This window comes from Mustela erminea, chromosome 10, assembly GCF_009829155.1.
Source record: "Mustela erminea isolate mMusErm1 chromosome 10, mMusErm1.Pri, whole genome shotgun sequence".
Taxonomy (NCBI): Eukaryota; Metazoa; Chordata; class Mammalia; order Carnivora; family Mustelidae; genus Mustela; species Mustela erminea.
This window is the reverse complement of record NC_045623.1, coordinates 5215201-5228787: the sequence shown is the minus strand read 5'-3', so window position 1 is coordinate 5228787 and position 13587 is coordinate 5215201. Positions and strand designations below refer to the sequence as shown.

The following is a 13587-nucleotide window of genomic DNA, read 5'->3' as shown; positions in this document are numbered from 1 at the left end:
AGCTAGGGCCTGGAACATGGAGATGGTCTTGGAGCCCTGGGAGGAGTCCTCATGAGCCAACATTCGCTTCAAGTTCCTGTGGCTGCTGACACTGTGCAGGACACTGATGGCATCTGGCAGAAGATGCTTCGCCCTGGCCATTCTGCTGGCAATCGTGGACACCCAGCTTGGTGGTGAGGACAGCCCCTCCTCAGATCCCCAGAGCAGAGATAGCCATCAGGGAAAATCCTGGATTCAGGAGGAGGGATGGATCCCAAGGTTTTTTTTCTTGTAGGGAAGAAAAGGACCCACTCCCTCTTGACACTAATGGAAGGGTGAAAAATATAGTTTTTCTTTTTCTGTTAAAACTAATGCTTTTGCCCTCCCCATCAGACATTCTGCCTCTGCTATGTGTTGCCAAGAGCCTGGTAATCTGGCCCTCAATCTAAGATACTTTCAGGATCTTATACATTCTGAATTTATGAAATCCAGGTTTGAGATCCAGATACTACAACGTGTGTCAACTTGAGGGCGCCTGGGTGGCTCAGTTGGTTAAGCATCCACCTCTTGATTCAAGGCAGGTCATGATCTCAGGGTCATGAGATCAAGCCCTGCTTTGGGCTCTATGCTGGACGTGGAGCCTGCTTAGGATTCTCTCTCCTCTCCCTCTGCCTCTCCTCTCTCTGAAATATATATGTCAGCATTAGCAACCCACTAAACCACTGTGTAGCTCAGTTTATAAAATGAGAACATCAGTACGTGGTTCTAGGGCTATACCGAGGATTAGATGTATATAAATGCACTTTAATAAAGGTCCTATACAAGTTCCATTTGGAGTAGAAATAAAATCTAAACCATTTCTGAATTAACAAGTAACTGGGATTACAGGTCTCCCTCAGATACAGGTATAGTCCGTAAATTACTCTTCTAAGAGGTGGTATTTAATGTAGGCTGGGCAGCCGCCTCCTCTGCCTCAACATTTCTGGGTGAGTGCACTTAGTCTATGTGAGTGAACTTCCCCTGGCTAACTCTTCTCCCTTCCCATTCCAGGGGGCATGCAGATCCAAAGCTCATTTCACCAGGAAGGAAAACAACTACGCTTGATCTGTACTTTGCAGTATAAGAAAGAAGAGGCTGAGGGGGTTATAGTGTTTTCGTGCAAGAACAGATCTTCTGACTGCTTCCCCGAGACCAGCTTGCAGCAACTGAGATTTAAACAGAATCCCGGGAGAGATGGTGTCAGTGAAATACCATCTCCTTTGGTGTGCACCATAAACCAAAGCACACCATTGGACAGCGGGACCTACCAGTGTTGTGCCACAAGCCCGGAAGCCAGATATCCGCCTTCAGGGTCACTTTTTCTCTATTTTAGTCACAGGTGAGTTCTGACATCCCACATGCCACCAGATGAGATAATAAGCAGGGTCAGCAACTGGAGACAGAAATAGTTACTTCAGAGTCCTTCCCATGACTCAGTCATTTCCCACAGTCCCACTGTAGTGGCAAATGCTCACAGCATGAATACAAAAGTGATCTCATTCTGTCTTTTATTTTAAAAATCTTATTGAGATAAATAATTTCATTTTTATGGGTTACATGGAGGTAAAGCAATTTGTTCAATTTGTCTTGCTGACCAGTGCCAGTAAAGCAGATAGAGGTCTGAAATTTAGGCTTTCTTGATTCTAATTCAGAGATCTCTCAGAAATGTGGTCCTAGTTCTAAATACAGACACTGAGCCTTCACGCTGTGACAGAGATGGATTTGAGATAAAATGGATGGTTGTCTTAATAAACGTTTAGTTGTAAAGAAACAGCATCTGCTCAAGCTGCCATGGGTTAAAAGGAACAAATAATAAAGCAGGAATAAAGGAATAAAGCCCTCATGAGATCCGGGTTCTGAAATCAGAAACCAGAAAGCCAACAGAACCTAAACAGTGACAGTCTCAATCTCTCTGGGGCAGCAAGGTCTCTCATCTCTGCATATTTCCTTTATTTTGTGCATACTCCTCTACTCTATTACTACTTAGACAAAACCTAAATATGGTCCCCTCCAGACTCAGCTTTATATGTGACTTCATCATACGGCCAGCAGAGAGTGACTCTTGTTTCTATATTCCCAAAGGAACAAGCCTTCAAAACTAAGGATTATGTTCTAATTGGAATTCTATACCCAATGAAATTGCCAGTCAAATGTGAGGAAAGAATAAAGACAGGCAATGACTCAAAAAAAAAAAAAAGAAAAGATTGCCTCCCATGTGATCTTAAGAAGCCACCAGAGGTGTACTTCAGAAAAACAGGAAGTGAACAGGTAGAGTGGATAAAATGGGATCCAGGAATGGAAAGACTCTAATAGGAGAAAGGAGATAAGAAAAGTCTAAAATGAAAAATGGCCAAAACAATTAGTCCAAAAGGAAAAGGAGAAAGAGGACTCTGGAAGATCTTGAGGAGGTGAAAACAGAATTGATAGATCATCTTTTTGAAGGCCTGTGATAGACTGGATAAAGGATTAAAGATATGGGTATGGAAAATTCTGCCTGGTTAAAAAAAATAAGGTAATCATCATCTCCAGGGAAAACACTAAATTTTACAAAAGGAAACCTATCACGGCACACAACTTGGTTCCGTAATAATGTAACATTTACAGAATCCAAATTACATAACATTCATTTAACTACAATGTGTAATATAATGATTTATGAAAGATGCAGAGAAGGGAAGTGGGTAGCAGCTTAAGAGAAATATATCCTCATCCTTTAACAGAAAATCAATAGATAATGCCCAAATTTTGTCATCAAGAAGTGGTAACATAAGCATACTATTTAGGAATGCAGTGAAACATCTCAGAGCGGACAGTGGTTGTCTCGGGGGAATAGGCCTAGGAGGAAAAAAGGACACTGCTATTATTCTTTATGAACTTTCAAATACTATATTTTAACTTTAAGAAAAATAGAAAACGGGCACCTTGGTGGCTCAGTGCATTAAAGCCTCTGCCTTTGGCTCAGATCATGATCCCAGGGTCCTGGGATTGAGCCCCACATGGGTCTCTCTGCTCTGTGGGGAGCCTACTTCCTCCTTTCTCTCTCTGCTTGCCTCTCTGCCTGCTTGTGATCTCTGTCTGTCAAAAAAATAAATAAGTAGGGCGCCTGGGTGGCTCAGTGGGTTAAGCCGCTGCCTTCGGCTCAGGTCATGATCTCAGGGTCCTGGGATCGAGTCCCACATCGGGTTCTCTGCTCCGCGGGGAGCCAGCTTCCTCCTCTCTCTCTCTCTGCCTGCCTCTCTGCCTACTTGTGATCTCTCTGTGTCAAATGAATAAATAAAATCTTAAATAAATAAGTAAGTAAGTAAGTAAATAAATAAATAAATAAATAATAGAAAACAAATAAAAAATAAAATTACACCCCCTCCCAAATAAAAACCTAGCCCAGAGTCTTTTAACAAATATTTTAATCATTTCTTATGGTTAGCAGTTAATTCACATTTTCTACGTTGTTCTAAATTGATTTATATTTTCTTGTCTCTTCCTGGTGTCTTCCACTCTGACCTCACTACAGCGTCCAGCACTTCACATTCTCTCCCTTAACAAACGCCCATCCCTATTGGCTTCTACGACTCTACTTCCCTGGTCTTCCCGCCTTTCTGGGGGTTCTTTCGCTCCTTCTCTGCCTCCATTTCCCCTCCCACCTCTCAAACATGAGAATTCATTCGCCAAGTCTCTTTCCTCATCTCTCTGATCTTTCCCCTACTGCTTCTCCCAAGTTCTCATTCACCCTCATGACTTTAACCTGCCCCTTCTTGCAAAATGATCCACAAATCAACTCTTCCAGCTCTAATCTCTTCCTAAGTTTCAATTTAACATTTTCACTGACAACTGGATTCCTAGCTTCTAACTGCTCTGCCATCTCCTCAGACTCAAACCTATCCTGAGACCCCAGTTCTGCCTATGATTTATGGTCAAAATCTTGGTGCCTTTTTTTCCTCTTCTCCATACAGTCGGTTACTAAGTACAACTAGTTCTTCCCCAGTTTTATTCCTTTCTTTCCAAAGGGGCTCTCCAAGTCTTCATTGTCTCACACTTAAAATATTCCAACAGTTGGGGCACCTGGGTGGCTCAGTGGGTTAAAGCCTCTGCCTTTGGCTTTAAGGTCATGATCCCAGGTCATGATCATCAGGTCATGATCCCAGGGTCCTGGAATTGAGCCCTGCATCAGGCTCTCTGCTCAGCAGGGAGCCTGCTTCCCTTCATCTCTCTCTCTCTCTCTGCCTACTCATGATCTCTGTCAAATAAATAAATAAAATCTTAAAAAAAAAAATCCCAATAGTCTGACAAGCTCCTTGGGATCTGACCATGTCTTACTCAACCTCGTATCTCCTCCCACACCTACCCCAGGGCCTGGCACTAAGCTATTACCTAATAAATGATCCATCAGCTCTAAATAATATCTCTGCCTCCAAACCAAACAGCCTCTCTAAAATGCTAACCTCTCTAAAATGCTAATTTGTACATGCCACACCACCAGTTTTAATGGCTTTTAACTTTCTATGGGGCAAAGTCTAAATTATTTTTGCCTCACTCCAGAGGCTTTTTAAAATGCCATTCTATTTATGTGAATACTCTCTTCCCGTTTACCTCACGAGGGGAAACTCCTCTGTCATTCTCACGCTTCTCCCGGGAGGTCACCATATTGATGCCGAACTTAGTGCGGACACCCGATCGGCATAGCGCACTACAGCCCAGAACTCCTGGGCTCAAGCGATCCTCCTGCCTCAGCCTCCCGAGTAGCTGGGACTACAGGCGCGCGCCACCGCGCCCGGCCATTCTCACGCTTCTCATATTGATTGTGCATCCCGCAGGCACAGTGCTGAGCTTGGAGAGTAGAATGGGGGGAGCAACAAGGCCCTTACTCTTTATAAACTAATCTATATATAGTCTATAATCTGATCATATTCTTTTAATACATCCTAAGCTTTTCTACTGGTGATGGCGCTCTGTAAGATAAACTGCCTTTCTCAGCCTCTCTCAGCCTCACAGTACTCTGAGACTCTAATACTTAAGTATTAGAGTCAGCACATGCACCAAATGCAGAGATGATAAACTTCCTCTTGGAAGGTGAAACTAACAAAGCTGGACGCGTAACATATAATATCAGTAAATAATGTCTACTGTTCACTGTGTGCTTACCATGTGCCAGGCATTGTCCTGAATGATGTGTTGATTATTTCATTTAGTCTTCACTGCCTTTTTGAAGTTCCAGCTATTGTTGTCTTGTGAAAAGTCAGGCTCAAAGGTAATTGAGGGTAATTTTACTCAGCTAGTAAATGGTGAATAAAAATCCAGATCTATTCCAAAGCCCAGATTTTAACTTAGGCCAAAGTGCTTGACACACTCCGGATGGTTTTTACGTGAGGGGGCACCCAAGTCCAAGGTACCTAAACTATTTTAGTTAACAAGACTTGAAAAGTTCCTTCAAGGTAGGCTTGTTTGCATCCCCAGTGTGACACATTCTGTATCTATTTTTTTTGCTGTTTAAGTACCTCATCATCATTACCCAGAAATGTTTAAAAAAAATACTTATTTGGGCAATAAATTGTGCTGAGCGTTATCCTTGGAGATCAAAAAACATGTTCTGAGATGACGCAAAAAGAGGTATTAATGATTTCTGAAACCCTCTGCTGACCAATTATCTTTTGAACTAGAGACAGGGAACTGTACAGTGAGAGGCCTGAAACGAACAGGACACCCCAAGTTCAGTCACAGCAAAGGCATTCTCAGTTCAGGCTTCCTGCCAAGAAAACGCCTGGGTGATGCTGGTCACTAGCCTGGTGACCTTGGCCCTTCAAGGTATGTTCCAAAGAGTCTTCAGCAGCCCAGGAAATGAGGGTGCTACACCTTTGACATCTTGCTTATCCTCCAGGAGGAGACAGGTAGGGTAGAAAGGAAGCCTAGAGTGGGAGAGTGAAGGGAGGCAGGCCCCTGCTATCCACAGGAAAACATCAAACCAACATGAGAGCAAAATTGGACCAAAAGGACTCAAGACTATACTAATCAGAGGAAGACAGATGAAACACATCTGTCAGACCTGGAGACCAGGAGATCAGACCTATTAGGAAAGAAAGCTTGTGGAAGAGGCAAAGAAATAAATACAGCTGCCTCTATTCATGGGACAAACAGAAGGCCTCAAGTTAAGGCAACAGATGTTTGCCTATTATGTGAAGATGAACAAGGCAAGAGTTAGACTGGGTCTGGAGGTGGGTTTTAAAAATGCAACTCCTGGGCGCCTGGGTGGCTCAGTGGTTAAGCCGCTGCCTTCGGCTCAGGTCATGATCTCAGGGTCCTGGGATCTAGTCCCGCATCGGGCTCTCTGCTCGGCAGGGAGCCTGCTTCCTCCTCTCTCTCTGCCTGCCTCTCTGCCTACTTGTGATTTCTCTCTGTCAAATAAATAAATAAAATCTTAAAAAAAAAAAAAAAAAAAAAGATTTAAAAAAAATAAAAATGCAACTCCTTGGCAAAGGGTGATGGGTGGATTGGGTATAAACACTTGCAGATGAGTCCTCTGAGCGTCACATCAATATAGATCTCGGTTTTCCCTATTGGATAAGAGATTGGAACTCAGAATGATTTGCCATTGCAATTACCAGTAACTGATGGAGCTCTTTGCCCATCCTTGGCATTTTTTTTTTTTAAAGATTTTATTTATTTGTCAGAGAGAGAGAGAGTGAGCAAGCAAGAGAGCGCACAAGCAGGCAGAGTGGCAGGCAGAGGTGGAGACAGAAGCAGGCTCACTGCCGAGCAGGGACTCCATCCCAGGACCCTGGGATCATGACCTGAGCCAAAGGCAGCATTTTTTTTTAATTTTTTTTTTTTATTTCCAGCATAACAGTATTCATTATTTTTGCACCACACCCCGTGCTCCATGCAATCCGTGCCCTCTATAATACCCACCACCTGGTACCCCAACCTCCCATAGCATTTTTTTTTTTAATATTTTATTTATTTGAAAGAGAGCACAGCAGAAGAGGAAGAAGCCCCACATGGGGCTTGATCCCAGATCCCTGAGATCATGACTTAGGACAAAGGCAGACCCTTAACTGAGCCACCCAGGCTCACCCTACCTGTCCTTGGCATTCTTTTTTTTTTTTTTTTAAAGCTTTTATTTATTAATTTGACAGAGAGAAATCACAAGTAGACGGAGAGGCAGCCAGAGAGAGAGAGAGATAGGGAAGCAGGCTCCCTGCTGAGCAGAGAGCCTGATGCGGGACTCGATCCCAGGACCCTGGAGATCATGACCTGAGCCGAAGGCAGTGGCTCAACCCACTGAACCACCCAGGCGCCCCTGTCCTTGGCATTCTTAATTCCATGTATTCTTTTAAGCTTTCCTCTTATTAATAACTACCACTGTTTGCATGTCACCAGAATGTAAGCTCTATAAATGCAGGGGCTTTGTCACATTTACCCCAGCAAAAAGACAGTACCAGGCATAGTAAGCTCTTAATAAATTTGTTTAAACAATTTGTGTGATAGGTTAGGTTTTACATATGGTGATTCTTGCCCCATATAACCCTTCCAGGCAAACATTCCCTGATTTCTCATCAGTAAACAGGCACAAAGAGCTTAATATTGCTCTAGTTCACAGGAATTAAGAGAGGAACTTCTCACTCCAAAACCATGTGCTCTCAGTACTTATCTACTATATGCTAAGTATTTTCTCTCTCCTTCACCACCCTCCCCACTCTTAGATTGCCTCCTCCCATTTCCAGAAATAGGATCACCTAACACTCCCATAGTCCAGACTATTTTTTTTATGTTTTTTTTTTTTAAAGATTTTATTTATTTGACAGAGAGTACAAGCAGGGGGAACAGCAGGAAGAATGAGAAGGCTCCCGCTGAGCAGAGAACCCAATATGGGCCTCAATCCCAGGACCCTGGGACCATGACATGAGCTCAAGGTAGATGCTTAACCAACTGAGTGACACAGGCATCCCAGTATTCCAGCCTCTTATTTGGAAACTATTACAAGAAAACAGACCTATCTGTGTTACTTGGCAAGGACCTGCCAAATATAAGCCTATGACAGTTGTCAGGAGGAAATTGATGAATATCCAGCAGTCGAACCCTTTAGACCTAATTCTTTATTGAATCTAAATTCCCTCAGATAGTTAGCTACTCTGTTAGTAAAATAAATTGTATTTCTTCATACAGAAACGACTACTCTGAGAAGGAAATTGAGTTTAACCATGCAACCCATGACTACGTACTATCTTTGGCTCCCAAGTTATACTAGAGCAAAAACTCTCTCAAAACTCTCAAAAACTCTTTCCAGTCAGGTGAAGAGAATGAACTTTTGATAGTTGATGCCTTTTATCCCTCTCCCCCACAACTCAAGGCTTAGCATAACTATGAAAAGGTTCTAGTTCAGTAGAATAAATTTTGTCAGGCCCAGAGAGATCACGTAGATCAAGTTAGGATGCTTACGTTTATCAAAAGGATGAAGGGACGCCTGGGTGGCTCAGGAGGTTAAGCACCTGCCTTCAGCTCAGGTCCTGATCTCAGGGTCCTGAGAGCCACATCAGGCTCCCTGCTCAGTGGGGAGTTTGCTTCTCCCTCTCCCTCTGTGCTCTCCCTCTCTCTCAAGTAAACGAATAAAATCTTTAAAAACAGAAGAAAAAAAAAGAAAGAGAGAGAGAAGAAAGAAAAAGGAAGGAAGGGGAAGGAAGTAAGGAAGTTAGTTAGTTATTTAGTTTCCTGCATCTCTGGGCCTCCCTCAGCTCATAAAACCACCTTCAGTCAGTATCCCTGTCCTATCACTGTGCCAGCCTTCACATGGAAAACCAATGAAACTTTTGGGGAGGCAACTCTTTCTTCTTTGATTGCCCTACCTTCCCGCAAGGAGAAATCGAAGGTTGGCTTCCTCCCCACCTCAACCAGACCAGTCAGATTTGCTAGAGGTCCCATCTGCACTTTAGCAGTAAGAGACAACTGATTATAGGGCAGGGTTATAACCCCTTCCTTCTTTCCTGTCCGTTTCCATTTCCTCCCTAGTCACTAGGACCAATCAAACAATGAATTATATAAGCTATCTAAGTTGTGTGGCAGTAACATAACCTTCCTTTTTCTTTCTACAGCTTTGTAAGCCTTGTGCCAGAAACTTAAAAAAAAAAAAAAAACAAAGTTACAGCAAGATAAACCTGACTCTCTTTAGCTTGCTACCTTTCACATTACAAAATACAGAGAGAAGATACTGCACAGGGGAGGAGATGCTAAATATGCCAAGAATCTGCGGAATGCAAGGTGGGACAAATGAATGTATTCCTTGACCTCCCCTCCTCATCACCACAGGAAACCTGCCTTTCTTTCTCCCTCTGTCACCACTTAAAAAAGAAAAAAAAAAAAAAAGAACAGCTTTCACAAAAGTGGCTTGTGGACAGTTCTCACTAAAATGCTGGATAAGTATGCGGTATGTGTGTTTTTATACGGAAGAAAGTCTTCCTCCCCCTTCTCTAACACGGTAAATAAAGAAGGCAGCCAAACAAAATGAGAACACAAATTTTTTTTGGAAGAAATTTTTATTTAACACTAAAAAGAGAAAAGAAACAAGCAAAGATATGTAGGATAGGAAAAGAGCCAGAGCCCAGTGACTGACTTGGCACGAAAATGAAGAAATTGAGAGACCCTGGCATTCAACAGCACCCCCACAGCACAAGAAAGTTTCGTGCACCCAGGTGCACCACAAAGCATAACCGCCCAGCTTCAACCAAGTACTTGTCAGCCTCTTTGGTCATATCTCTTTCCTTTTAAATAAATGCCCAGAGCAGTATTTGCAGCCTTTTCTTCTCTCCTAAATTCACAAATCCTCTTGTCTTTCTCTTCAGACAGATGACCTTTTGTCATAGTCAAGTGGGGGAAGGGGGAAGGGCGGAGGACGACATCAACGGGAGATTCTAAGAACACAGACAATTTCACTGGAGCTAAATAGCAAACCATCAAAAGGAAACAGCTTACCTGCGATCCTTGGCCAGGACCTGCCAAATGTGGGAACGAAGTTTTGTGGGAAGAGAGAGAGAAAAGGCTGAAAAAGATGGCTTAGACCCTTATTAGTGTTGGTGTCGACCCTCAAACTAAGGACTCTGGATTTTGTGCCTTATGGAAGGTAAAAAAGACTAGGCCATGTAGTCAAAACACCTGGATTCAAATTCTGGCTCTTGAGTGTACCAGCTCTGTGTCCTTGGGCAAATGGAAGTTTTGAGATGCTGTTTCTGTCTACTTATCTCTAAATGGGATCTTGTCTACCCTATCTTCTGTTTCCATAGGATTGCTCTGAGGATCAAATCTGAGATTCTAAATTTTAAACCCACAGCCACTTGAATTCTGACTCCAAAGTTTTCTCCATTAAATTATGTTCACTTTAGGGGCACCTGGGTGGCTCAGTGGGTTAAGCCTCTGCCTTCGGCTCAGGTCATGATCCCAGGGTCCTGGGATCGAGCCCCACATCGGGCTCTCTGCGCTGCAGGGAGCCTGCTTTCTCCTCTCTCTCTGCCTGCCTCTCTGCCTACTTGTGATCTCTGTCAGATAAATAAAGAAAAAAAATCTTAAAAAAAAAATTATGTTCACTTTAATCTTTCTCTGTTTTATGTAGGTTTTGTTTCTAACTAAATTTAAGCTGCATGTGAGTGGAGATGTTGTCTTTTGCTTTTTACTATTAAAAGAATCTTCTGAAATTTCTCAGCATTACATAATCACTGGAAGTCTCACAAAGAAGCCACATCCTACTACAGAAAACGTTGTATCCATTGTGCTATACTAATTATAGTTCACACACAAAAAACTGCAAAAGGATACATGACCGCTGTCCAAGCTTGTTAAGACCTTCAAGAGCATTAGACTATTAGCTCTGATGTGAACTAAGCAGAATAAACAAAGCAACAGCAAGTTAGAAGTCCCATTTCTTGTATTCTGCTTATCTCAAGACTTGGTTAAACATAAATGTGAAATATTTATATCCAAATTATTGATATCATTGATTTCAAATAAGCCTACAAATTTTCCATGCATGAATAGGTAATTTTCTGAATACACATCTTAACTTCAATCCAAATGAGTGATTCACAACCCATGCTTGGAATCTGTACTTCCGTGAGGCCATGGAGCTATTACAAGGAATCTGTATTAGCACTATATTTCATCTGAATATATATCTTACAAATATTTATATACTATATTTCAACCAGATGTAGATTATGGTGTTACTAATAAAGACAAATTGATTTAAAAGCATTACTGATGGGCACCTGGCTGACTCAGTTGGAAAAACATGACTCTTAATCTCAGGGTCCTGAGTTTGAGGTCCACATGGGGTGTAGAGATCCTTTTTTTTTTTTTTTTTTAAAGATTTTATTTATTTATTTGACAGACAGAGATCACAAGTAGGCAGAGAGGCAGGCAGAGAGAGAGAGAGAGAGAGAGGGAAGCAGGCTCCCTGCGGAGCAGAGAGCCCGATGCGGGGCTCGATCCCAGGACCCTGAGATCATGACCCGAGCCGAAGGCAGCAGCTTAAGCCACTGAGCCACCCAGGCGCCCCGGGGTGTAGAGATTCTTGAGGGGAAAAAAAACACTTAATTTAAAAAAGCATCACTGGAAGCAAATCACAGCAGCTTTTTGTTATGTATTTTTTTCATTAAAAGATACCCTTTTGATGAAAAAAATATAGCTATCTTCATGTTGTGAAGAATCTAATAATTATTGGACCTTAAAAAAACAGCACACCTTATTAGAGAAGGTAAAGAAGCACAAGTTTATATCCCATGAGTCACAGATATCCCACTGAAAGGGGAAAGGCAACAAACACAGACTCTACCTCCGTGGACACCAACTAAGAGCAATTTGTCAAAACTTTACAAAGTTTATATGTATATAATCTTAGAGCTGAGTGTCTGTAATTCCACTTATCTGGCAGGGAAGATCAAAACCTTATGTCCTTTGGTTAAGACAAGGGTTCTACTTGGATCCTAGAAAATATCTCTAGTTGTACACATTGTATTCTATGCATTTTACTTTAAACCTTGGAGCAGCCCTGTGGTTCCTGGCCTGAGTGCTAAGGCACTGACATTCCAGTTAGCTATGATTCCCCCCACACAATGGCCACTTGTGATACATTCTCTCAACTTCCTGCCTCAGAACTTATGTGAGACTCATTCTGGAAACTCTTAATAAGAGTCTTCTCTCCAGGGGTGCCTGGGTGGCTTAGTTGGTTAAGCATCTGCCTTAGGATCAGGTCATAATTCCAGGATCCTGGGATGGAGCCCCACATCGGCCTCCCTGCTGAGTGGGGAGTCTGCTTCTCCCTCTCCCTCTGCCTCTGACAACAGTTTGTGCTCTCTCTTCCTCTATCTCAAATAAATAAATAAAATCTTAAAAAAAAAAAAAAAAAAAAGTCTACTCTCCTAACTCCCAAATCCCTGTTGGTTTATTCTGATGAAAAGCATTCTCATCTTCCCACCTCCTTACCTCAGAAACCGAAGAGGGCTTTCCTCTCAAGCTACTATTTATCCTGCTCATCCCACTAAAATCATCTTCCTTCACAGACATCACCAGCTAGCCTAGATCTGCTCTAACAACCAAGTCTGAAGAGCCCCTCCCTTCCAACACCCCAACCCAAAGGCTGTTTGGTTTTCGTTTGAAACAGACACATACTACGGTTCCCTCCTGATTAGTTTCTGTTAAGACTGATATAATTTGCTTGAGGAAAGAGCTTACTGAAGCATGCAGAAGGTCAAGAGAAAAGTCAATTTGGTAACAGTAATTTCTTAAAAAAAAAAAAAAGGAAGAAAAGAAAACAAAATTAAAAAGCAATAGATAATCGTATTTGTGTTCTACTACTACAGAAACAGAGAAAGGCTATCCTCAAAGCCATTTTTTCCCCTCAACCCTTAGAAATTTACCTGCAGTGAATCCCTTGGGCCTCACACCATATAGCAGGATGTCTGGCTGGCAACCAAGCCAACAATGCCCCATAAGAGAGAACTATGGAAACAAAAGGGCCTGAAGTGTATGTACAATGAGAGAATTGCACTGAGGCTCCAGCCCTCTGCTGTACCTGCTAACATTATGCCAGTGGCCACCACATCCCTTTCTTCCTCTACTGTGATATGTGCATCTATACGTATATCCATTAATGCACATATCCTCTCTCTCTCTCTCTCACACACACACACACACACACACACACATACAAATGTGAAACACAAAGACATAAACAAGGACTTTTTTTCTCCTATTAGCTATTAAACCAAAGTGAGAGTTATCGGGGGAAAAAACAAATTCTTCCCCAGAAAACTTCCTTCGAACTTGAGAAATAATTATTGGACCAGAGAGTGTACTGCTCAAAGAAAACATCTAATAAGCACTTGTTCAATTGCTGCAAATGTTGACAACTAAAATTTATAATAAGCTAAGGAAGCTATTTCATTTATAGCCGTCTCCGCATCTCTTGCCTAGAGATGCTCCTTTTTCTTATAAATTAAAACACTGCAAGGAAGAGTTCAGGAGTTACAACAACAGGGACAAAATGCCATTCTCGATTTTCCACATTTCCCAACTTTTTAGGGAACTGGCAGT

At 42.2% G+C, this 13587-nt stretch overlaps 1 protein-coding gene across 1 annotated transcript; it reads left to right on the top strand.

Annotated features, from left to right (window-relative positions):
- Positions 1-59: 59 nt before the first annotated feature.
- Positions 60-5920, top strand: CD160 (CD160 molecule). Its single transcript, XM_032301793.1, is given in 5 exon segments — positions 60-173; positions 1030-1304; positions 1306-1357; positions 5673-5761; positions 5763-5920. Coding segments are annotated over 5 exon segments (630 nt in total). The 5' UTR covers positions 60-106; the 3' UTR covers positions 5910-5920.
- The last annotated feature ends 7667 nt before the right edge of the window (positions 5921-13587 follow it).